Genomic DNA, 25,734 nt, shown 5'->3' with positions numbered 1-25,734 from the left:
GACAATTGTTGTAATTGAAGGGCCATATTTCCAATCAACCCATAATAGTATTTTTTGTGGTTATTTCAGCCCCACACATTGTTTATGCTGATCTATCTCTTCATACAGAAAACCAAACTTCTATATTTCACCCAGGCTAAAGTTACTGCATACATTTTAAAGTCTGAGGAACAAATTCTGACATTGTTATTCTTTCATCACTGATACTGGAAAATTATGATATATCATGAGAATGTCTCAAGAAAGAGAAATGTTTATATTTGACTTCTGGTTTCTTGACCCTCTGAGGTTATTTGCTTCATATTTTCAACTTTCATCCATATCCTGGAAGGCTAGCCAGTCACTCTATTTCATGGAAGCTTAGATTCTCATGAACTTCTCTTATTCCAGGATCTGGGGCACAGAAAAAAACAAGTATCACAAGACTGTGATAAAATTGAGAAACTTGGCAACACTTTTTCCTCCTGCTGATTAGCTCCTTACTCCATGAGTAATCTAATATAAATCAATGGGATCAGTCGCCAGTAGATATTATTCATAGTGAGTAAAGCTGGCAGAAATATGCTCTGTTTAAAACAAAACATACTGAAGCAAGCTCCCAACCCGATAGTCTTGGTTATAGGATATACAGTATATAAAATGTATCTAGGCACACACACGCACATCTGTGTACACACGCGCACACACACACTGTTAAAAAATACTGCACTAAGATCTGAACTAAGTAGAACTACTTGGGATATAGTTCCAATATGACCCTACCTCGTTAAATAAAACACCAAGTAGTTATTTCTCTGTTCATCTTTAATCAAGTGGACTGCATCTGTATGAAAAGAAAGGAGTTTCTTCAAGACTTGCTTCTTAAATGCTGGATAGCCACTGAAGGAGCAATACTGTATGATCACAAGATGATACACAGCATGAATTGACATGCGTAAGCCAAGTTGGCTAGAGGAATCATTGCTTCCATCTTGTGTTATAATTATAAAACTCTGTATTTGGGGCATTGAGAGTTCTTGGTTGTATGGATTCCTTGATGTGTAATAGAAATATGTGGCAGCCTCTCCTTTAAACAGGACACTTCAAAAATCTCTTTCTCTCTTTTCTACATGATCAGTGATTTTGACACTACTAGTAAGAACTTAATTGCTTTTGAACCTTCAGCTCCCTCTGTCAAATTTAGCTGAAATCAGCTATTGTGGTGAAAAGATTATTGTGGGAACACACAGACAGTGTGACTACAAAAAATGACGTGTATTCAGCTAATAGAAGTAATTCTGGCTTATTTCTGTATTATATCACAAATCCCCATGAGAACCACTACCTGGCATTTGTAAATGGCAGCTGCTGCCTGTGAGCTACTGCAATCAATCTTCATGCTACAGCAGTTATCCACATAAAAAATAACCAGTGACAGTGAGTCAATAGGCTGAAGCATGTACCATTTATCCCTACCCACTTACAAGTATCAAAATAACAACTGACCAAGGCAGAAGAGTAGGTAGTAGCTTCTTATTTTCGTGTCACATCCAATACAAATACAAAAGTTCAATACAGGCCACTTAGAAGGTCTCACCTTACAAATTCATCTCATTTTATTGGTTTGAGACAAATTTGAGACAAATCAAGCCAACCTAATAGATATTATTGCATTATTGTCTTAGTCATTCTGAACTTCAATATCAGCTCCATACCAGGAAAGCAGTGATCTCTAAACTGAGATTTGGTTCCATAGATGTGATCTTATTTATCAGTGAAGAGTAGAGTGTGAATTACATAGTGCATTTACACTATTGTTGATTGACTATAGGAGAAAGTTCTGTTAAATGAGGTTATGGAGTTGCCATCATTGGTAACATGATATTTAATGATATGATTTTTACATGTACTCAGACTTGGAGAAGATACTTCTCTATTGGTGATAACAGCCATCTGAGTTTCATCAGATGCTTTCTTATGGTTCTATGGTGGGAAAAAGAAGGAAGAAATGGATGGCTGCTCTTCTCATTGATATTCATTATTTTGTATTTAAAATCACCCTTAAGTCCCACTAAGCCAGTCATTTTCAGCTCGTAAGCTCTGGAATCATGGGCTACTGTGTAAAAATCTGCAGAAGATAACTACCAGAAGCAAGGCTATTGTCAGTATTTCATATTCAAATGGGTTCCATATCTCAGGCTGAAAAGACCTGACCATGCATCTGTCAAGCACACGCTTACTTTAAGCACATAAGAAGCCTGCTAATTTGAATGTGGGCACTAAAAGAGTTAAACTAAGTTAAACTTAAGAAAGTACATTTTGCCTGATATTTTGATAGTCCTGTCTTTTACATGTCAACCATAGTCTAAGTAATCATTCATGCGACTCTTCAATAACTTGAACTGATTTTGTTATTCTTCCCTGGACACTTTCTATTCATAGCATGTCAATTTATATTGAGGCATCTAAAATTGAACTGTGGTACAACTGATGATGTATCAATCATAGCTTTCTATTAAATCATTATTGCAGTGAGATATTACTCGTATAAAGTATTTCTTTAAGCCCTCTCTTTGTTAGTTTATTTTGGAAAGGCATGTTCATTAAGCTGTAATACTTACAATGATTCATATCTGTTTCCTCAGGGAACCGTGTTAGATCAAAGTCCATTACCATAATGAGAAGTTTATTATATATTATAACACATACTCCTTTTTGTAAGAGCTGCCAGAATGCTGATAGATGGATAGAAGAATGAATGCTTTGGATGAATACAAGTCTTTCTAGGAGTCTCTAATGGCCCTCTTTAGTTGTTACTGATCCAGAATCATTTGTTAACAAATCTTATTAAATCTCTTTTCCCAAATTATTCAAATAATAAGCACAAACTGACATGTTTTCTCATTGCTCTCTTAGTCAATAACCAGGTATTTCCTATGAACTCCATGCATCCTATGGGTTTTGATTTGCAACAGGATTTGCTATTTATTTTACTTCAAAGTCTCTCATACAGGGCCCTGTCAGAAGCCTTTTGAAATTCCATGTAAAGTATGTTTGCAGGATTCATTCTGCCCCTTACTTTATGCACTTTTTCAAAGAATTCTTGCAAGATAGAGCAGCACAATTTCCCTTACAGAAGCTCATGTCAGTTGGTCCTTATCATATTATGCTTATCTTAATGTGTAATCTAGTCTTGAAGTAGATTCCATTTGAGGTCTTATCTTTCCCAACTAGAGTAGATTAAAGAGGAAAGTCTTTGTTCACTGAAGTGCTGTGACTTATTTGCTTTCAAATCCTTGGAATTCAGAGCCTGAGCCCTGCAAGACCACTGTCTAGCAAAAGGTTTTATGCACTTGCTTAGCTTTAAGCACAGTCTCACTGCAACCAGCAGGCCCATTCTCTTGCTTAAAATTACATGTGATTAAACACTTTAATAACTGTATTGTACAAGTAAAAAACCCTGAACCTCAGGTGAAGAAAAACAGCAGAATGCAACTATCTCAGGCAATTAGCACTTTTCTCCCCTTTTAGTTTGTTTTTCATAAATCACATTCAACACTCAGAGCATTCAGAGGGGTTCCCTTTAAATACCATATTTCATTAGCTCCAACTTCCTCAGACATAGTTTTTGTCATACCTAAGGAACTGCCAAATGTTTCCAAAAGAAGCACATGATGAGAACATTTCTTAGTGAGAAAAATGAAAAGAAAACATGTGCCTGACTTTTCTGAAGTCTGTTGGGAGTCCTGCCTAAATTTCTGTATTTTCCTCAGCTTTGAAGAGAATCCTATGCCTCACACCAAACTCACAGAATTAGCCTTTTCTGCATTTTTCCAGTGACCAGTGGAAAATATACTCCTCTCTACTCCACCTTCTGCTATATCTCTTACTGTGTAGGTTGTTTAGTTTCACTGTGTTAGCATCCAATGCAGGTCATTTTTGCTGCATGTAACTGAGTCTTTTAACTGTTGTAAACCCTTTGAAGTTTCCTCTTTCTGCCAAGAGGTCAACGCAGTCTTTCTTTTGCCCCTTCAAAAGGACCTTTCATCCATTCCTGTGTTTGGTCAGGTTGTTGTGGGTTCTGCTCTGGCCTGGCACCATGAGTTCCCCCTACACAAGCAGTTGCTGCTTTCGTTGCTACTGCTGTTTGTACTCCTTATTGCTTCTTTCATTTATCTTCACTGACACACCAAAGGAAAGAGGGAACTGAAAGGGGAGAATTTGGCTGTAAGCTAAATTTATTGCATGTTATATTTCATGGAAGTCTGGCAGGAAGAGTTGAGTGATCTTAGAGGTTCAGGAATATTTTTGTTCCTATTGTGCAAATCAATCAAAGCAAGGCTCAGTCCAGGCTCCCCACCCCCCTCAGCAGCCCATAGCAGAGCTCGCTGCATTGTCAACAAAGGTTTGAATAGAACAAAAATCTCCCAACTGGACGCTGCATTCACTTGATGGGGTCACATATTACCCCACATTTAATAAAACTCACATGAATTTTGAAAGGATTCCCAGATAGATCAATGACTGGAAAAGTAGTAAATTTAACCAGTGGAAGGGATGCTCTAAAATTGAGGTGACTCCATTACATGTGGCAGTTATTCTTCTGTTCAAATATTAAATATCATGGGTGTCTTGGGACTATTAGGATGAGTTCTTGTCAGATAAACATATCCACCTCTTTTCTGTGATGTTTCCACTGACCCTAGATCTTTCATGGAAGAATTCTCTTAGGGTGGGTTGTCTTTCCCAAGCCTTCATCTGCAACCCCTGGGTTAACATGCTGGCCTGGATCCTCCGTTACACTGTCAGCCTTACATGTTTCTCTGTGGCACAAGCACAAACCTAGCAGCGCTAGTGACTTTGGAAACAGTGAGGCTCAGGCAACACCTAAGCAATTGACCTCCTGAGTGCCTGGGTAGAGCTGTCTCCAGCAGATCAGGCTCCCTCCCTTTGAGCCAGAGCACTGTCTTAACCTTTTCCTGCCTTTTCCACTTAATCCCAGCAGATGCCCAGGCTTTCCTAAAAATTATAACCAATCTGTTAACCTCATCCTTCACCAGGCGCTGATAAAAAAGTGATCTCAGTAATCCTGGCTGCTGCTAAATTAATGAACTCTTAAATTCTGGCACAATATGTGATATTTTCATTTCGTCCCTGAAAATAGTTAGTGACTCTGCATTCTTTCCTAGCAAACGCATGGCCTCAGGCTGTCTAATGAACATAAGGTGATATGATGTGTCACTGTTCAAAAATTCAAGAGGAATCCTAAGGAGTGCTTTATCCTTGATCCTTCCAGCGTTATCTAGTTCACCACTAGCATTGACAATTGCTGTCACAAGTGAGAGCTGAGGGAATGCTGAATCTGGAGTCATCACTCATCTAACAAGTTAGTGCCTCTATAAGATACATGGCAACTTGCTGACTGCCAGCACCTTATTTTGGACACAAGTCAGACTAGAAAGAGAGAATGGATGTGAGACCTTGCAAAAAACAGGTCTCTGGGCAGGCTTCCATTCTGCAAAAAAATCTCATGTGCCTAGTTTTGCTTTCACAAGAGCAAAGCTTGTAATCCCCTTTGCCACAACCGCTTGCATTTGGGGGTCATATTAATCACCCATCTCTGCAGCATACTGCAAAATACTTCATTCATTTGAAGTGTTTGTTTTTTAGTAACTCATTTTTGCAGTGCAAATATATGTCTAATTAACATAGTTATGAGAGGAAGAATATGTAGATGCAATTTAAAATCAATATAAATATGGAATATCTGGAACATTAAGATCAGAAGAAAAATCCATGGAAAGGGACATATACTCTTTGAATATCAGAATTATTTTCATGATGTTTTCTCTCTTTTAAAGATACATTCATTTATTTTTATCAAATATTCAGAACTAAGTTTTCCAATTGGCTGCCCAAATTATTTCCACCAATCTCATGTTTCTGTAACCAGAAGAGCAATAGTGCACAAAATGTGCATAGACTTGCCATTTACCCATTTTTCCTCAGTTTCTCTATAGGGTAATTCCATATGGCCAGTTTAGAATCACAGTTTTGACTTTATAGGATAGGCTGAGATTTTCAGAAGAACTTCAGGATTTGCTTCTGCTAAATGTAGGTGGCAGTTAGATTTCTGGCTCTAATAATCACTTCAGAAATCTCAGCTGAAAAGGCCCATGTGACAGCCATAAGTTTAAGGATCTAACAGAAAAAATGTATTCTTACTGGGACTTTACGGGGGCAGTCAGAATACCACAGTTAAGAACTATTTAAAAAAAAAAAAAAAATTGGAAAGTGAGTATTCTGAAGCCCAACCTGTATATTTCATAAACAATGAACAAAAATTAAATCTTTGACCATGCACTGTGATAATATAAGGCCCACATACCACCATAAGATAGCCCCCTGTTTGAAGCCACCCAGTCTACAATAGCCTCAGATATTAACACTATGAAGAGACAACATTATTGTCTGGCATACTTCTGCATTCCAGCATGGATGCTAACTGTGGAATTCAGGGATACTATGCTAAATGTTGTTATTAACTAAAAGTTAACAATCTGTCTAAAATGCACGGCTTCTTTCAAGCTCTTTGATCTATAGATAAATAGAAGAATATATATATATGACATATACTTTTGCTATTAACCCCAGAGTTAGCTGAGTTCTCTGACTGCACCATCAGTTACCAAACCAACTTTATTGGCAGGTAGTGAATGAACTGTTTTGTACCACAGTTCAAAACAGAGGGGTATTCTGATAAGAAAAAATGTATGCCTAAAACTCAGCTGCTGTTGAAAAGCTTCAGGGAATAATGTAAATACTTCTTTTACTGGCACTAGGAGCAATTTATGAAAGAAAAATACAAATTGCAAAAAAACTCATGAAACAATTATTACTATCAATGCATTTCCAAATTTTTAAACATACTTCTGATAATTTTGCATGTTTTCCTTTCAGCATTTAAAAAAAAAAAACACAAAAGTTTGATCAAACACAAGCTAAAATTAAATACTTCCTATTTCTGCCAAATGCCATTCTGTTTTGCATTGTTTCATTCACTGGTAGTTTCGTAAAGGAGGTTGCCAAATAATTTTAAATATGTTCTCAGCATGAGTTGGCATACCCTGTCAGGGGCAGGAGCGGAATGCAGAGAGAATGGGAAGGCAGGGATCAGAGCGGAGGCAGGAGCGGGAAGGGGACAGGAGCCAGTGTGTATGATGGGTGCAACATCCTGGGATGCTGCGATCCCCGCAGGAAAGACCACCTCTGGCTCCAGGCAAGCCCTTAGGAATTTGTTTGATGAAATTAGCCTCTTTTCTGAAAATGGGCAAGCAGGTCACAGCTTGGTCCAGTAAATCAGACATCTTTTTCATTTGGGGCTGGAGTCACTGACAAGCTGCGTTCAAGTAGTGCTGTGTAGATGTCATTGGCCAAAGGACCTCAGATCAGTTTGGCTCTGTTTCTGCACTGAATGTGTGAATGAACACATCCAGAAGGAATAAGTTCATATTTATTTTGAAAATGCCTTTCCTCAAGTTTTCCAGCAATCCACTTTCTGCAAATATTTGGGCTAGTAAAGTCTAATCGCACAAGTATTATGGAAAACAAACACCAAACAGGTGTTAGTCGAATGAATTCCTTTAAAATTCAAGGAGAACATTTGCAGAATTCACCCAGTACCACTATGTATAGATCCTGAGATAAAGAGGTCTCTCAGATCCTCTTGCTGAATGTGAGTGACTTTGTATAATTAAGAAGCTGATGTATCAAGGATCTGATTCTGACTTTTCCCAAGTCTGGGATATACTCTGAGGGCTGGGCAGTATTCCTGTGTCTCTGTCTGCTTAAGCTTGGGCTTAGCCTTCAGTACAACTGTTATCTCACAGGGTTTCTGTGTGTCAGTGCTCTGCTGTGTGTAGAACTGTGCAAGTATAAAATATCAATATAGAATCATTTAAATGTGGATAATTTAAACAGGGCCTCCTCCTTTTGCTGGTTTCTACACTTTGCTTTTCTTCTTTTAGCTTAAAAATTTGATAGCTTTTTAACATCATTTCGATTTATTTATTTGCCGTTATAATTCTTGAATGTAATCAGCTGGAAAAATAAGCACACAGAAAAAAGTGTTGTGGGGCTTCCAGCCAAATGCAGCACTGCCCCAGGAAACACTGGGGCACCTTGACTCTCCCTGGTATCAGGAGGCACTCAGCACCTAGCACGACTGGCCAATGTAAATGAACGTTGGCAGGGCACCAATACCCTTCGATTAAAGGTGATATATAATTAGTCCATATGACTTTTGTTGATAATAATTGCAGGTAACTGGCTGCATTCTGTTAATTCAAATGACCGTAACTGTATGCTGAGGGCATATGTTATCTGCAAAGGTTTCGTATTTCATTTCAAACAAGGAGTTATCCATTAATAAAACAGAAAATGATTACACTAATGTGTTCTCTGCCAATACTGCCTAGCAAGCACATGCAGAGCTTTCTGCCAGTGCTTTCCCACTGAGCAGCACTCCCCCTGCATCCTCCCTCTGCAGCACAGCCAGCCGCAGACAGGCTCCCAAATAATGGCAGAAATGCCTGAGTAATTCACTGCAGTGAAATGCAACAAGTAAATACGTGAACTGTGTTGTCCAGTGAAAAGGAAACAAGACCATCTTGCAGTGGGAGAAGGGGCATGAAAAGATGTTAATTGCATGAGCAGCGATCTCTTTGGCTGTTCGGTGTGCCACACTTGGGCTTTGTTTGCCTTAACTTATCTGGCTTACTTATTCCAATCCGTGTGGTCATGGAGGTGGTGGAGAGCCTCTTTAAGTGTGCACAAGATCAGCTACTGGAGAAGGGCAATGAAATGTTAAGGAGGGAAGGTGGTATCATAAAAAAAAAAAAATGCAACCTTCAAGGCCACCTATCTAGACAAAAGGGCTCAGACAGGCAATAAAAGCAAAAAATCATTGAGACAGCAATGAATTATGAAGGCTATTAAAACCCACAACTGAATTTACAGAATAAACTTCCCCTGATATATAATAAAAATGCTTTTCCCCATGAACTGGAGATACCAGAATTTGTATTGCAGATTAATTATAGCCTTATTTGGCAGAGCTGGGGAGGGAGAGTTCAGCTCAGTCGAAACAGTGTGGATATTAATAGTGTTAAACTTTCCGAAACTCAAATACTACCAGGAAATCATTAACATTACATTTAACAATTTCAGGTACTTTTGGGTTTGAACTCCAATTTTATTATTTATGGAATCTTGATTGCAGAAAAAACATACCCAGTACTTGTATTTAGATTGTGTTTATAAAGGAGCTCTGTGTTCTCTCTGGAACTTACATAAGAACAGAAAAGTAGATTATGTGGTTTCTTAATAGTTCTTCACAAAGAGTCTTCTGTTTCTAACAAATGGTTTATGCAAATGTATTCTCTGTACTGCTTCAAGCAGTATACATGGAAAAATGACATTTTGCAATCAGGAACAATGAATATTCAGCGCATCATTTCTTAGGTGATCTAATGGACAACATATATTCTATGGCCAGTGCCATTCTCTAATTAGGAAATTTCAACAGAGAGCAGAGAAGCATCAACTGGCTGTGGGCCACACAAAGCACTGGTTTTCAGCTCTTCCAACAAATGCTCCAAGAAAGGCAATTTGGGATTTTAAATTGGGGACTAGAAAAAAAAATTCAGTTTCTGCATGCTAAACTAAAAGATTGTTTTATAAAGGGATAGTATGGTTTAAAAAAATGTATCTGCATCTTTGAAGTCACAGCTACTGCTGGATTTTGGAAGGGCAAGAGGGTGAAGGCTTCACAAAAGCCTCCCACAGATATTAATCCATGCTGTGAATAGCACAAAAAAGAGCCAGTTAGGCATGTACAGGCCATATTTTACAGACCTTCATACAAGCAGCCATGCTGAAGTCAATGGTGTTATTTGAATAGGACTGGGACTAGCCAGAGAGCAAAGACTGCATGAGGAGCCCTCATTTTAAATCCAATTCAGAAAGGATGGGTTGGCAGTGTGAATTTGACCTTTTTATGATAAAATAGACTTAGGCTATTGGAATCCTTCAAGTTCATACACAGCAGCTATATATGAATGACAGTGTAATATGATATAGAGCAAGAAACTGAAAGGTGTGAGAAAGGCAAGTTAAAGTAGCCATGATGTATAAGTTTTAAGCCTCCTTTGCCTCTCATGCACCTCATGTAAAAGCAGTAAGCTTTTCATGTTGAGTTCTATGAGTGAATATAGCAGTTTTAGGGAAAAAAGCTAGGCTTATCTCTCTCTTCCTCTCTATTCTGCAATCTTGCAGTTTTTCCCAAATGTTTTTCTGATTTGGAGATTGGACATGAGTTGTTCTCAAGAGCAAGAGAATCTCAGCTTGTCCAATTCCTTGGCCACTTGTATTTTGTTCTTACCAGTCTTCTACAATTACCAGGAGACTGAGCAACTGTATCTTTGAAATGTAGAAGTTTAGACATAAAGGATTGTCCATAAAATCTTGATGCAGTTTGAAAAAAGGATCAGATTGCTTATTTTCATGTAAAGCAGAGGTATACAGTGTATGCAACAGAGTAATTAATACCTTTGATCACTGGGCTTTTCAAGTTTATCACATTAAGTGCAATTGGAGATTGAAAAACAAGAACAATTTCATGCATATGAATATCTACTAGTAAATAAGTCTGATTAACAGATGACCTTAAGAGAGAGCCTTTGGACATAGTGTGCAAGTCTGGAACTTGCATTCCAAACAGTGAATTTAACAACAATGTTGTGGGGAAATCTGCTGTGTAACAGCAATGTTAAATGAATAGACATGTTAGCTATTTCACATCCTCAGTCATCTGAAGTTAATAGCCCAAATTCGCAGTTCAGTTGCACAACCATAATTCCTGAATTAATTTGAAGTAAAATTCATTCATTCAGTGATGTACCTGGGGACTAGAACTCAGCAGCTGAGAGTGGAGTGTGCACTGCAGAATCACACAGCATTGAATCTGCCTCAATTGTTCTCACAAACTATATCCAGGAAATCAGAAATGTAGTGCTTCATCCAGATCTATATAATAATAGTGTATGTCAAAAAGAATGCAATATTACACTTCTTTGGTTTAAGAGACTTTCCTAAATAACTGCTCAAGACATGGCTGATAGAAAATTCCAATCTATATGTAGCAATACCATCCACTGCAAGAAATTTACAGTAATCTTTAACAATGGCAAAAAGCTTCACCTTCTTTGTGGAGGCTGAGGCTTTGTTAAACTTATGATTGTTACTGCCTGGTGTGGACTGTGTGTGCTAATATCAAGATTCTAAGATATGCATTGTTTCCAGCTTCCCTTGGACTGCATTTCTGGCCGACGAACAAACAAATATTGAAAGTAATTTGCAGAGGAAAAAAATTACTGAAAACACCAAAGACGTGTTCCATTTGTAGATTTAATTAAGATACCATGTCAATAGAAAAGCACTCAGTCACAGAATAATGATTTCCTCCTGCTGCATATGCACCAAGCCAAAGCTGAGGAGTTTATTTTCAAAGTAGGAGATATTGGTCCTGCGCAGCTGTCAAGAGGAGTGATATGACACTCTTGTAGATAATGACTGCAGTTGGTTTAATAATTTAACCTTGTGGAAATCCCTGAACTGCCACCTGCCATAAAGTAGGAAAGTGTCAGGAGAAGGGTCAGGGCTGTACCAGCCCTGTTTCTTTCCATAGGGGTTGTTCACTGGCCACTGTCTAACTGCTGGGGCACCTGGCTTTTTGGTCAGACCTATCAGGGTCATTTTGGAGCCTATGGAAATTGCCTGTGTGGGAGACTCTCAGTGTGGCCAGTTTTGCTGTCCTCGATTGTGATAAATGATACCTAACTTCCCTTTAAAAGCCAACAGGACCTTTTGAAAGCCCAGTGCTGCTCCATGTGTGGGAAGGTACTGGAATTTGTGTGATCTGGCCAGTATGCTTATTGGGTGTCTTCACTGGAAGACCAACTTATCTGGAACCATAACTCGCATGGGGAAGCTGGGACATTCTTACACTGAAAAACAACTGCTCTGATGCTAGCCCAGGTCACGGGGTGGGGAAAAAGAAGGAAATGACAAAGGAAGGAATAGGTGGAGCTCTCCGACAATTTCCTAGGGGGAGTGTGGTCCTCTGAGAACTGTGCAGCACCCAAACAGCTAAAGAAAGCCTTTTGTAACGTGTATCTAGGGCCAGAGTCAAAGAGAGATTCAGGATGCCAAATCCAGTCCCCATATCTCTTTCCCTCACTGGTGCATTCAGCTCAGGCTAAACACAGCAGAGGCTTTATACCAGCTGGTCCATCTTCAGCAAGGAAAAGATCAGCTAGTTTATTTTCAGCAAATAAAAATGAGACATTAATTTGATTTGCAGGGACTAGTCCCTTCTGACAAATAAATAAATTAATATGTATGCATCTTAAACACCAAATGAAAGTCCTCAGCCTGCCCAAATTATTGCATGTCAAATTGCAGCTAAAAAGGGAGTATTCTCATCTCTCCATGAGGCTACTTGATTTATTACAAATAAAATCTTGATGCTGACAAAGGAAGAAAATGCTATGTCCCAGTAACTTTCCCCAAACAAGCACAGATAGGTGCCATGGTACCTATGATGTTAGCAAATCAAATTTCCGACACTGCACTTAACATGAACAGAAAATGGCCTCTAACTTGACCAGAATCCTTGACTGACCAAGAATGTAACAGGAATGAGAGTGTAAACTTGGTCTCCTATTATTGCAACCTCCAAGTTTCTCTCAAATTCCTTCTTGGAAGCCATGCTTGCCCTACTTAGAAAGATACTAAAATGCTTCTTATGTAACTGCTCAGGAAAGGCTGTACATAGGGAATAAACTACTGAACTGACATTCATTTTACTATAATGTCCTGCAATATGAAATATTTTACTTTAGCTCCACTGCTAGAGGTTCTTCCATCTATCAGCTTAAAGAGGAGAGTTTGACATTAAATTTATTTCTTGGATAATATACTGGATGCTTCTGAAGTCTACACTGGAGCATGAAGTGATAGTGTCTGTTGAAGCCATCAGTTCTTATTGACAAGTCTGGTTAAATTATCAGGTTGTATGTAATTTTATTTGAGTGTAGGAAAATGAAGGTTATAGCCAGGATCTTGGTGGGGTTTTCTTTCCTGAGATGATGATTTATTCATTTTGGCTTCAATAGCTACAGTGTCAGGCATATTTTATATTTTTCCAACTTTGACACTTCAAACATTTGATTTCCCTTTGCAACGTCCAACCTTAAACATGTTTCCCATTATAGATTTTCAAGTGACTGCCTTGCACACACTGACTCATGAGGCTGGTTTTTATTTTCACAAAATATATAACCCTATTTGAATAAAATACAGATGGTGTCCAATACATTACACACAGCAAATTTGCCATTCCCTTCTTCATCCCCTTCGTGTTCCATTCCCCAGATTTTCTGTGACTATATGAAATCTTATCAGCCTGGGTCTGAACAGCTCAGAGAGGGCATAGCAACAGAAATTTGATGCCATTCATATTTGGTTTGCTACAATAAATAATGTGCAGATTTTAAAATCATTGTTATTTTTCTATAGGATTATGCATTCAGAGCTCTGCTTTAGAAGTGAGGTGCATGCCCTTTGGAAGGTACTAAATAGCCAGTTTCACATGGCCCATTGCTGGAGTTTGAACCAAGGACATACAACGTGGAATAGGTGGACACTTGGCACCAAATAACTATGCTTTCCAGGGGACAGCTGGAACAGACTCAGTGGCTTCTTATATCACCAAACAGTTCAGAAGGAACAAAGACACAATACACTAATAGGCTAGGATTTAGTTCTGAGTAAATTTAATCTGCTGAAACTAGTTGAAGAAAAACTGTTCCAGGTTTGCTATAAAAGCACAAAGATCCTGATGTACACTTCTAGGTTTGAATAAGATTCTATCAGCATCACTAGATGGCATTGGAGGGTGGTTTGTCTCATCACAGGAGAAAAGGTAGTTTCTGTCAGTAGCTTATGGTGAATTTTGTTAGAAATCCTTGTAGTTAAGGAATTTATTCTAAGCAAACTGAAAGCATGTTCTATGCAACTTAGGGTGAGGGAAATGCAACAAGAAGCAAGAAACAAGGCTGGCTGAGCAGTCGGTGCATTGCTGGAATATCATTCTATCTGCATACAGAGTCTGTGAGCTGGAACTGGGAGACAAACACACAGAAATAAATTGCAAAAGGTACTGAAGAAACTGTGAACTGGTGTTACATGGGTTGGTGATTGCAGGGAGGGAAGAGTTAAGCCCTTTTTGAGATTTAGGGTGGAATTTTTGGTACTGCCTATTTGTTTTCCAGCCACACCAGAATTTCACCATCAAACAAATATTTATTATTCATTATGTGCTTATTATACCCTTTTTACTCATCTAGTTTCCTTGTCCTTTTTTTATTACTTTTAGAATGAGATATGTTTGTCAGCTTCCCTTTTTTTTTTTTTTTTTTTTTAGTACCAGCATCCACTTTGGAATTAATTTCAATCACCTACTGTTGTCTATTGATTGTTACTGTAAAGAATCAGTACAGATTCAGCCACACCACAACTACAGTTGTTTGTGACTTGCATGATTATTATTGCAGTTTTACAGCTCTCTTTTGTTCACACTTTTTAGTAGTCGATAAAAAGAAGCAAAGACGAGTTTGTTCACATGTAAACATGTGATTCTAGGAGCTTGGTCTTTAAGAAATGAACCAGATATCAGAATAATTATAGGTCATGAAACATATGTTGCAATAGGAGGCATCAAAACAGCAATTTCTTTTCACATCTGTCACATTGACCCATAAAAATGGGCAGAGAGGAACTTCATGAAGTTCAGCAATGGGAAGTACAAAGTCCTGCACCTGAGGAGGAATAATACCAGTACAGGCTGGGGGCCAACAGGCTGGGAGCAGCTTTGCTGAGAAGGTCCTGGTGGACAACTTGCCCATGAGCCAGCAATGTGCCCTTGTGGCAAGGAAGGCCAATGATATCCTGGGCTGCATTAGGCAGAGCATTGCCAGCAGGTCAAGGGAGGTGATCCTCCCCTTCTGCTCAGCCCTGGTGAGGCCATACCTGGAGTGCTGGGTCCAGTTCTGGGCTCCCCAATACAACAGAGACATGGATAGTGTCAAGCAAAGGAGGTAGGAGACCTGCATGGATGAGCAAGGAGCTCCTGGCAAAACTCAACCAGAAGAAGGAAGTCTACAGAAAGTGGAAAGGGGGACAGGCCACTTGGGATGAATATAGGAATGGTGTCAGAGTATGCAGGGATGCGACGAGGAAGGCTAAGGCCCGTTTGGAATTAAATCTGGCTAGAGATGTCAAGGACAACAAGAAGGGCTTCTTCAAATACATCAGCAGCAAGAGGAAGACTAGGGAAAATGTGGGCCCTTTGCTGAATGGGGTGGGTGTCCTGGTGACGAAGGATGCAGAGAAGGCAGAGTTACTGAATGCCTTCTTTGCTTCAGTCTTTACTGGTCAGGCCAGCCCTCAGGAACCCCAGACCCTGGTGGCAAGAGAGAAAGTCTGGAGAGAGGAAGACTTTCCCTTGGTGGAGGAGGAGTGGGTTAGAGATCATTTAAGCAAACTTGGCACCCACAAATCCATGGGCCCTGATGGGATGCACCCACGAGTGCTGAGGGAGCTGGCGGACATTATTGCTAAGCCACTCTCCATCATCTTTGAAAGGTCATGGAGAACAGGAGAGGTGCCCGAGGACTGGAAGAAAGCCAATGTCACCCCAGTCTTTAAAAAGGGCAAGAAGGAGGACCCAGGGAACTACAGGCCAGTCAGCCTCACCTCCATCCCTGGAAAGGTGATGGAGCAGCTCATCCTGGAAGCCATCTCCACGCATGTGGAGGAAAAGAAGGTGATCAGGAGTAGTCAGCATGGCTTCACCAAGGGGAAATCATGCCTAACCAATCTGATAGCCTTCTATGATGGAATGACTGGCTGGGTAGATGAGGGGAGAGCAGTGGATGTTGTCTACCTAGACTTCAGCAAGGCTTTTGACACTGTCTCCCATAGCATCCTCATAGACAAGCTCAGGAAGTGTGGGTTAGATGAGTGGACAGTGAGGTGGATTGAGAACTGGCTGAATGGCAGAGCTCAGAGAGTTGTGCTCAGTGGCACAGAGTCTAGTTGGAGGCCTGTAGCTAGCGGTGTCCCCCAGGGGTCGGTCCTGGGTCCAGTCTTGTTCAACTTCTTCATCAATGACCTGGATGAAGGCACAGAGTGCACCCTCAGCAAGTTTGCTGACGATACAAAACTGGGAGGAGTGGCCGATACGCCAGAGGGCTGTGCTGCCATTCAAAGAGACTTGGACAGGCTGGAGAGGTGGGCAGAGAGGAACCTCATGAAATTCAACAAAGGCAAGTGCAGGGTCCTGCACCTGGGGAGGAATAACCCCATGCAGCAGTACAGGTTGGGGGTTGACCTGCTGGAAAGCAGCTCTGCTGAGAAGGACCTGGGAGTGCTGGTGGACACCAAGTTAAGCATGAGGCAGCAATGTGCCCTTGTGGCCAAGAAGGCCAATGGTATCCTGGGCTGCATCAGAAAGAGTGTTGCCAGCAGGTCGAGGGAGGTGATTCTCCCCCTCTACTCAGCCCTGGTGAGGCCACATCTAGAGTACTGCGTCCAGTTCTGGGCTCCCCAGTACAAGAGGGATGTGGCACTACTGGAGCAAGTCCAGCGAAGGGCCACAAAGATGATTAGGGGACTGGAGCATCTCTCTTATGAGGAAAGGCTGAGAGAGCTGGGCCTGTTTAGCTTGGAGAAGAGAAGGCTGAGAGGAGATCTTATCAATGTGTACAAGTATCTGAAGGGAGGGTGTCGAGAGGATGGGGCCAGACTCTTTTCAGTGGTGACGAGCGACAGGACGCGAGGCAATGGGCACAAACTGAAACACAGACACTTCCATCTTAACATGAGGAAAAACTTTTTCACTGTGAGGGTGACAGAGCACTGGAACAGGTTGCCCCGAGAGGTGGTGGAGTCTCCTTCTCTGGAGATATTCAAAATGCGCCTGGATGCAATCCTGTGCAATGTGCTCTAGGTGACCCTGCTTGAGCAGGGGGGTTGGACTAGATGATCTCCAGAGGTCCCTTCCAACCTCAGTGATTCTGTGATTCTGTGGATGCACTGGAGCAAGTCCAGTGAAGGGCTGTTAGGGTGATTAAGGGACTGGAGCATCTCTCACACCAGGAGAGGCTGAGAGAGCTGAGACTCTTCAGCTTGGAGAAGAGAAGGCTGAGGGGGATCTTATCAATGTGTACAAGTATCTGAAGGGAGCATGTAAAGAGGATGGGGCCAGACTCTTTTCAGTGGTACCCAGTGACAAGACAAGAGGCAACGGGCACAAACTGAAACACAGGAAGTCCTGTCTGAATATAAGGAAAAACTTCTTTACTGTGAGGGTGACTGCACACTGGAGCAGGTTGCCTAGAGAGTCCTTGGAGTCTCCAGCCTTGGAGATATTCAAAAGCCATCTGGACACAGTCCGAGGCAACATGCTCTAGGTGACCCTGCTTGAGCAGGGAGTTGGACTAGGTGATCTCCAGAGGTCCCTTCCAACCTCAACCATTCTATGATTCTGTTATCCAACTCATTTAACTCAATCATTCTCCAAGCAGAAGGTGTTGAGTTTGCGAATTTATTTCCTATATGACAAAATGGACATTATTTTTGCCTCTGTAACATTCTCTCTGTTTAAGAGCAGTCTTCTACTCTAAATTCCATCCTGAATCAGAAATCAGAGCCATACACAGATGGAAACCTGATATTTAATTGAAGTGTTTTCATTTTTCAAACAAGCTTTAGGTTTGGCACTCTTGGGGCTAAAGACCGGGATGGTAAAACATGTAGAAATAGTTGTGTTCTCATGATCAATAGCTCATGTTCAGGACTGAGATGAGACCTCATAATTACTCATGTAGTTTTAATTGATCGTGAACTCCCCCAAAACTAATGTCTTGTATGAAATGTTAAGTACACCCACCTCTAAAACTGCCACTGTGCCCCTGGTCATCTATTTGTCTGACTGGCTGCTCCACATTCCTTCCAGTGTATTTATAGAAAGCTGCAATTTGTAAATACCAACTTGTGCCATTATCTTCATACTTGCTGGGTGCTTTTAAATAATGAAAACTGGAAATTCTTAATAGTGCATAGTACATGAGTACATACTAAACTCAGCAGAAGGACGATAAATAAAAATTACATTATACCTGTTGCCAATCAGTGGAAATATGTGGAACTCTTTACTTCTTTGCTGAGATTATTTATTAAATAGTATATTGTTAATTTGCTTTGTCTTGCAAAAGTTTCCATCTTAAAGGTAATGTAATTCTTCATGTCTTCATTGTTCAGCTCTCACAGGAACCCATATATGTGCTCACACATGCCCACACACTAATATATGGAAAAAGTAGTTTATTTTTCCTTACTTACATGTAAAAATATTTATATCCAAAAGGCAGGTTTTACTTAGGTCCTACTCCATAGCTACTTTAAAATCTAACAGTCTGATTCAGTTTTTTGTGAACATAAATCAAGGATTAACTGAATTATGCTGGTAAAATCAAACTAAGTAAAATCAGATTCAGGATCTATCATTTCAGATCATCACCAGATGATAGCTTAGTCTTCGTTCTCAGCCTCGCAGTCATTTGCTGAAAAACTATGGTTACCAGGGATCTTTGTTTACAAGCCACAATTTCTAATAAATGTATTGTTTGCCCTCTAGCTTGACATCAAAGACAGTTTCATTAGCATGGCTTCTGTTGAATTATTTTTGCCTTCAGTTTGCATCAGGAAGTGGGACACCTATTAAACAAAGGCAATTGTTGATCATATGCAACTGCAAAGGGAAGCAATATGATGTTTTGCTTCCTTCCCATTTTTAACACGAAGCTCTTAAAAGCTTCCATGTCAGCTTGAAAAAAAAATTACCTGTAGTTGCAAACAACTTACCTGTTAGAGTTAAAATGCTGAGGTCTGCATCTGTGCTGAAGGATATAGACCCTATGGGCGCTCTAAGAGGTAGTCAGCATGATGTGTCTCACTCCTGCTTAAAACTGATGTTTTAAAACTCAAAATATTTTCTTTAAAAAATGGATAAAATGATCATGTCTCAGAAACATTAACAGGACTATGATTTTAAAGTTTTTATATACTTTCCTTTATACACTGTCTTCTTGTCACAAATCTTCCTCTCCTTCCTTGAGCCTCATTTTCTTCTTTTTGTCACTGATTGCTTAAAAAATTCAGTTGAGTCTGTTTGACTTCTTTCAAGAGTGTTTCACATTTTGACCAAAAAGTTGTGGATGTGTTTTCCTGGAAAAAGCTTGTGAACGTTCTCATCAGTCATCTTCTTCTTTTTTTTTTTTTTTTTTTTTTTTGTATAGGTTTTAGTTAGTCTTTAAAGTATTTAATATTATAGAATACAAGACAGGGCTCTCTGTACCAAAGTCTGAACATCTCTGTATTCATATATTTCTTTGTAAAAGCAACATAACATGATCTCTGGATGTTCACCATCACCTTCCATATGCTTTAAATTACAATTCCTCTAAATCATTTGCTTAATCTAAATTATCAAGAGTGTCCAACCTTTTTGGACTCATATGTAACAGCACATGAAGAGGCTTTATAAACATTAATAAGGTCTGCACACCACACCTACCAGTAAAAAAGTGGAATAATTAGAGTAATAGTGGAATAAGTGGAACAATTTTTTGTCTCTTTGTAATGTCTGCCTCCAGCTTATCCCCAGGTGTTTCTTACAGCGAGGTGTGGGAGAGCAGGCAAGCAGGACAGCTCTGAGGAGAGCTGCTGGGGCTCAGCTCTCCATAGGCGTAGCTTCTTTTAGGATGCTTGTCTGTGACTGACTGGTTAGCATTTTGCTACCGCATCTACCCCTTTGCTCAGCTGGTATTAGCAGAGCAGTTGCATAGGCTTATCCTAAGACATGGTACAAACTGTTTCATACATGGATGGAGAGGGCAGGCTTTCAGTGGCAGGAACAAACCCTTGACAGTGCATTTGTAATGCACGTACCATGAACAGGTCCTGCTCCATGGCAGTAATTCATAGCAGTTACCACCCCACATATAAATACTATTCACAGGAAGACATGTCTTCACTCTAAGGTGCCGTCCTCCCTGCACCCCACTCTGCCTTCCCGGGATACCGTTCTCACAAACTCCATGGGAAATTTGGTGGTAAAGGCTGAGAGAAATACCAAGCAAAATGCTTTGGTAAGGCAGAGGAAAGTATATTAGGAATAGTAGTACTTACCTTTAGTACTAAACTCTAGCACTAAATTATGGTGGAAGAACATCTCTTTGTGATTCTTGACCAATGTCTCACTGAACATCAAACCCCCTTCGCTGTCTAAAAAAATTAACTGAAGCTCTTCAGCTGGAAACAAGGCCCACTAATTGTCAGACTTTCTTTCAGGGTCATAAATGCTCATGATCATATCATAAATCTTACCATAGAAGAGATTTCTCATAGATGAGATATGATGTAATAACTTCAGTTTCTAGAGCTGATTGCCTGAGACCTCAGCTTTCCACTTAAAAAGAAGCATTTTTTCAGAGGTAGAGGGAAAAGCTTGGCAAAATAACCAGAGAAAAAACTGTAGGCTCAGATATCACACAGAAAAACAAAAGAACACATTTTTATTTTGGTCTAAGCATTACACCATAGGCAAGTTTCATTTTCTGGGAGAAAGAAAGGGCCTGACCACCAGAAGAAGGCAATACATTTTTCTCTGAAACAGCTCCCTCTAGTCTCTTCCCATCAGGGCGTCTCTTTGCAGGGTCTTGCTGGAGAGCTGGTCCCTTCCAGCCCAGGCTGCCAATGTCTCTGTTCGGTCTCTTCCAGGGTCTGGCCAGAGGTAAGTGGTGGGGAACAAGGTGGTTGCTGAGCACATCTTTGCCTGAAGTCTGTTCCCAGCGATGGGGCTAGTGTCATCTCTTCACCAAACCAGCACTGAGGCCATGGGCAGCTCTGCAAAGATCCTCTAACCTGCAGCCGGTTTGTGGCATTGCCAGATTTCCTCTCCATGACAACAGCGTCGAGTGAGCACATGGCAAAGCCCCTCTGAGAGCAGCAGCACCCACTGCTTCACCAAGCTCTCGCTTCTCCAGATGAACTCAACAATAGCTCTCTGTTCAGCATGACACAGACATAATTAAGTACACACATACATACACATGCATGTACGCACATAGGCATCAGTCATTTAAAGCCTTGTGGGTGTCTTCTTTCATATTTCCACCTTGTGGCTTGAGGAAGCCAAGAAATGTAAAAAGCATTCGAAATGTCAGGGGTGGGGGGGAAAAAAGATAGAATTGCCTTTTCCACAGAAAACGCGGTGCAGCTCTCAGACTGCCTGGCCCAGACCCACCGGCTCACTTCATGCGTCCTCCTCTGCTGTGACTTCTCAGGGGTGTCCGTGCCACGAGCGCCAACCAGGCAGCTTGCTGAATCAGACCCCTATCTGCCAAAGACACCTTCCTCCGACAAACTCAGACTTTTGCCAGTGCTTATTACAGCTATTAAATTAACATATTGTAGTATTGCACCTCTCTTAATAAGACTTTAATCACCATTTCCCCAGGAAAGCCTTACCCTCAAAGAGTTATAAAACTGCCTGTATAAAGTTGATTGCTGCTGAAATCTAGAATCCAGTTTCTTGACTCATGGCTATATTTCTTTCTTGTTTATTTGATTTCTGTTTGCAAAAGCTGATGTAAATTGGTTTGGTGGGTTTGTTTAATGCCAGAGCTAAACAATTTCTGATTTCAGAGACCTTTCTTTCAGGCATGCAGAGAATGATAGAATGAAATTATCCTAAGTTACCTGCCTATGATATTAAAGAATTACTCAGGATATCTTTTTTTCTTTTAACTGTTGATAATTTTTATCTAGGAATGTGACTAAAGAATTTAAGTATTCACATTGTTTTTAAATGTTGAGTGTTTTTGGAATGGTGTAAAGCACTTAATGTGAAGGCACACAAGGGAGGTTAAAGACTTTCAGAATACATACCAACACCTCGGTGCCAACAAACTGTATCACTGCAATGATCTGTGCAGTACGTGTTGGCATGATATATGCAGCCTTTTTAAAAGAATCTTTAGTGTTTGTTTATTACCACAGAGTGATTGATGGATTCCTAAGTGCACAGTGATACAATCAGCTGAGCTATTATGGCTGCTAGTTTGATAATTTGTGAGTTGTAGCCATTACAGCATGTCATTTCAGCGAATTGCTAGAAGTTTTGTTACTGTATCAGTGACCTCAGAGAAACTGCGGTGAGACAAGAACTGTTGCTGACTGTGTCACTGTCAGGCCACCTCTCCTGGGTAGGAGAGACCCCAAACCACCATTTAGCCCTATGAGTAATTACTTTAGATTCTCCTCTAATCCTCTCCCCGTTCCTAATACTAAATTGCTAAAATAATGCTAAATGCTAAAAGACTGGTATTGACATGACTCAAACCATGGAGCATGAAAGGCTGCTAAAGCATTGTCTTCTAATGGTCACTTGTTTCGCTACAAGCAAACGCGTAGACAAGGCCAACATTTGCCTCCAGAAGCACACCACACCCGTCAACAGAAGTCGCTGGAACAACTTAAGTTCCTTCCTGAAAAAATACCTCCTGCTTAATACAATACATTGTCTTCACAGGATCTAGGCATTTCTTTACAACACAGAAAAAACATGTATGAAAGAAATTGTATTTATTTTTTATTTATTTTTTACAAAAATAAACAATTTAAGAAACAAAAGCACTTTTTTTTTTCCTGACTGTACAAACTACAAAACAGTATGACATTGGTCACTTTAGCATTTACTTTATTGCTTTCACTGAAAGCAAATTCTCTAGGCACACCATGCCTATAAAATGCATTTTATATAGAATTAAGGCTAGCATTCATTTGCCATTATTAAGGTCATTTACTTCATTCACTCTAAGAATTAGCAAGCAGTGCCTTAGAAAACCAAGGATTTGATGATAAAAAATATGAATATTTGCAAGATATTCATCAAAATAGTACTGTTTCACCAGATGGATTGCTTTCCCAGTCTGTCAAAGATGTGGCTTAGTGAACAATTCAAACTTGATTCAACAAAAGTCTTAAGCACAGGCTTAATTGTAAGCATATGCTTAGGCCTAACCCTATTAAGCAAAGCACTCAGCACTTGGGTAAGCCCCTACCCTTTCAGTGGAACTATTCATATGCTTATGTGATTTGCTAGACCTACAACATGGCTCTTTTAAATTAAAAATGAAACTTTATGATAACATTTGAAGCAAAAATGAAAATTAGCTACAGTCTTGCAATTGTAAACATAACCAATTCACTGAGGAAGTACTTCATTTTGACAAATAAGTTGGTCTTGCATATTTGATAGCTTTAACACAAATGCTGATTGTCTTCAGTAACGTTTGATATTTAGCCTTCAAACTGGTATGCTTCAGTAACTCTGATGTGATTGTACTTGCCCAAATAAATATCAATGCAGAGGATGCAGACTTCTCATAGAAATGATCAACTTTCATCCCTGTGCAAATATGCACAGGTTAGAAAAATTATGCTAACCTTGGTTGGAAAAGCTAGAGCTGCCAGCTGATTTATAACCAAAATTATACCCTAACAGTGTATCATATTTTGTATTTTGCTTTGTTTTAAAAATCACATTTTCAAAATGTTGTTTTATTGCACATTCATCCTGGTCATGCAGGTTATTTCTTTAAAGTTTTGTTTAGCACTCTATAGATTAGAATGAGTAATAGTGCAATTATCTCTCCAGCCACAGCCATCTTAAACATAACAGCTGCCTATATTTATACACAAACAGCTCTTGTCACTCATGAGTCAAACTGAGCCACTTTAGCTGTCAACCTGTCACTTTCACATATGTTATCTTGTCAGGATCAGGCACGATATGATTTGAGGCCATCTTGAAGAAGACAAGCTGCCGACCTGAACAGAACAGGAAAGGGAGGAAAAAAGGGGAAAAAAAACTAATTAGAAGCGATGAGCCCATTGCCTATTTTGAAACACTGACATTTCATATTCTTTAGGCAACCCAAGACTAAACTCCTTCTTAACTTTAACTGGTATAAGATTAAAATGCTTTCATTTAAAATTACACTGAATGTCCCTTGGTTTCGGTATGTTTACTCTTACGTAATTATGATCAAGATATGGCTGCACATAGCTAGCTCAATGTAAATGAGGGAAAGGTCTTAAGATTTTGATACAAATTTCACATCATCTTTAAAAATGTATTTAAGGACTCTCCCACCGAAATAAATGAGCTTGGGTTCAGGGCTTAAATGAAGGGCATTCATCTGACTGTACAGTAGCAGTATCATCTTTTGCTTGGATCTTTACAAAACTGATCCGTGCAATGTGTTAGGCATGACTTTCCTTGAACTATCTATTGCTGATCAGTTTGTAGCTCTGGGTTTTAAACAAGCTATAGCAAGGTTTGACTCCTCATACAACAAAACTCCAGCAAGATATGAACAGCCGGGGCAGTGTAGGTCACCTGCCACATAGACATCCAAGTCCAGTGAGCTGAAGTTAATGAGGTTTCACTCACTGGTACTTGTGGGACCCATAGTACAGGTCTTGAGTCTCCCCACACCTAATGAACTGGCATCTTATTCACATCCCTCCCTCCACCTAGATGAGCACCTGCCATGCCACGGACCCTGACCGTGATTGACTCTCCTTGGCAGAGAGGCCACAGAAGATGTTTGCTACAGCTATTCAACCGCTGCCTTCATGCTCTCTAAAGTCCAGAAAATCAAATGCTGTTTACTCCCAGCCTGCTTCTCTAGGGGGCTCCCATAGCACTATTTCCTTAAAAAGTATCACATGGCAAACTGGATGCCTGGACTACTGACCAAATTTCCACTCCAAATTTCCACATTTCGGGGACTCAAGTGCTCATACATCAGGAATGACATGGTAAAGCTGATGATAAATAAGATTTACAGTATTGCTACTCTGACTCATTTGCTTTTAATATTGTAACAGGAAACAGGACCTGCTCTAAACTTCCTATGAATTTCCCTGCACCGTAAAATTTTTTTTTTAGTATCTTAGTTAACTTCAATGGTCTCACTATAGATAGTCTGACATGATAAGCTAATAGTCACTGGAAAGGTTAATATAAATTAGCTTTTTCTGGGGTCCATGGAGGCCTCTGTTCACATCTCTGGGAAGCACAAGAAATTCAGAAAGCCATAGCAGTACACTGTCTAAAATACATAGGAAATTTCTGAAGTTTCTACTTATTTGTAATGCTTTCAGAGCTGGCAGCCTGCACTGAGAAAGAAACACATATTTATATAAGCCTGGCTTGGTGTATATTTATGTTGCTCACCTAAGCACAATGAAAGCATCCAACTGCACACAGGATATATTTTGACTTTAAGGTTAAGACATGCTAAGGTCTCAGTTTTACAGACAGAAAGATAAGTCTTAGTGCCTAAGTTACATGCCACACAAGAAGTCTGTGGCAGAGTAAGGACTTAAATCAGCTTTCCCAAGGTTTGGCTAGTATCAGCCATCATTCCCCTCAGAGACGGGAGCAGGGGAGCTGACCTGGCCTTAGCAAAGGCAGTCCTGGGCAGGAAGGCAGCTCTG

The 25,734-nt window shown here is 40.1% G+C and overlaps 1 protein-coding gene across 1 annotated transcript in view; it reads right to left on the bottom strand.

Moving 5' to 3' along the window:
* Window positions 1-20,710: 20,710 nt before the first annotated feature.
* The window catches only part of PKDCC (protein kinase domain containing, cytoplasmic), a 40,959-nt gene continuing 35,935 nt past the window's right edge, over window positions 20,711-25,734 (bottom strand). Inside the window, exon 7 of the mRNA XM_067293131.1 lies at window positions 20,711-24,057. Coding sequence (XP_067149232.1) covers window positions 23,972-24,057 — 86 coding nt within the window. The 3' untranslated portion in view covers window positions 20,711-23,971. The remainder of the gene's footprint in view (window positions 24,058-25,734) is intronic.

The sequence above is a fragment of the Apteryx mantelli genome, chromosome 3 (genome assembly GCF_036417845.1).
Source record: "Apteryx mantelli isolate bAptMan1 chromosome 3, bAptMan1.hap1, whole genome shotgun sequence".
NCBI classification, from domain to species: Eukaryota; Metazoa; Chordata; class Aves; order Apterygiformes; family Apterygidae; genus Apteryx; species Apteryx mantelli.
The sequence above is the reverse complement of the archived record's forward strand: the minus strand, read 5'-3'. Positions and strand labels throughout refer to the sequence as shown.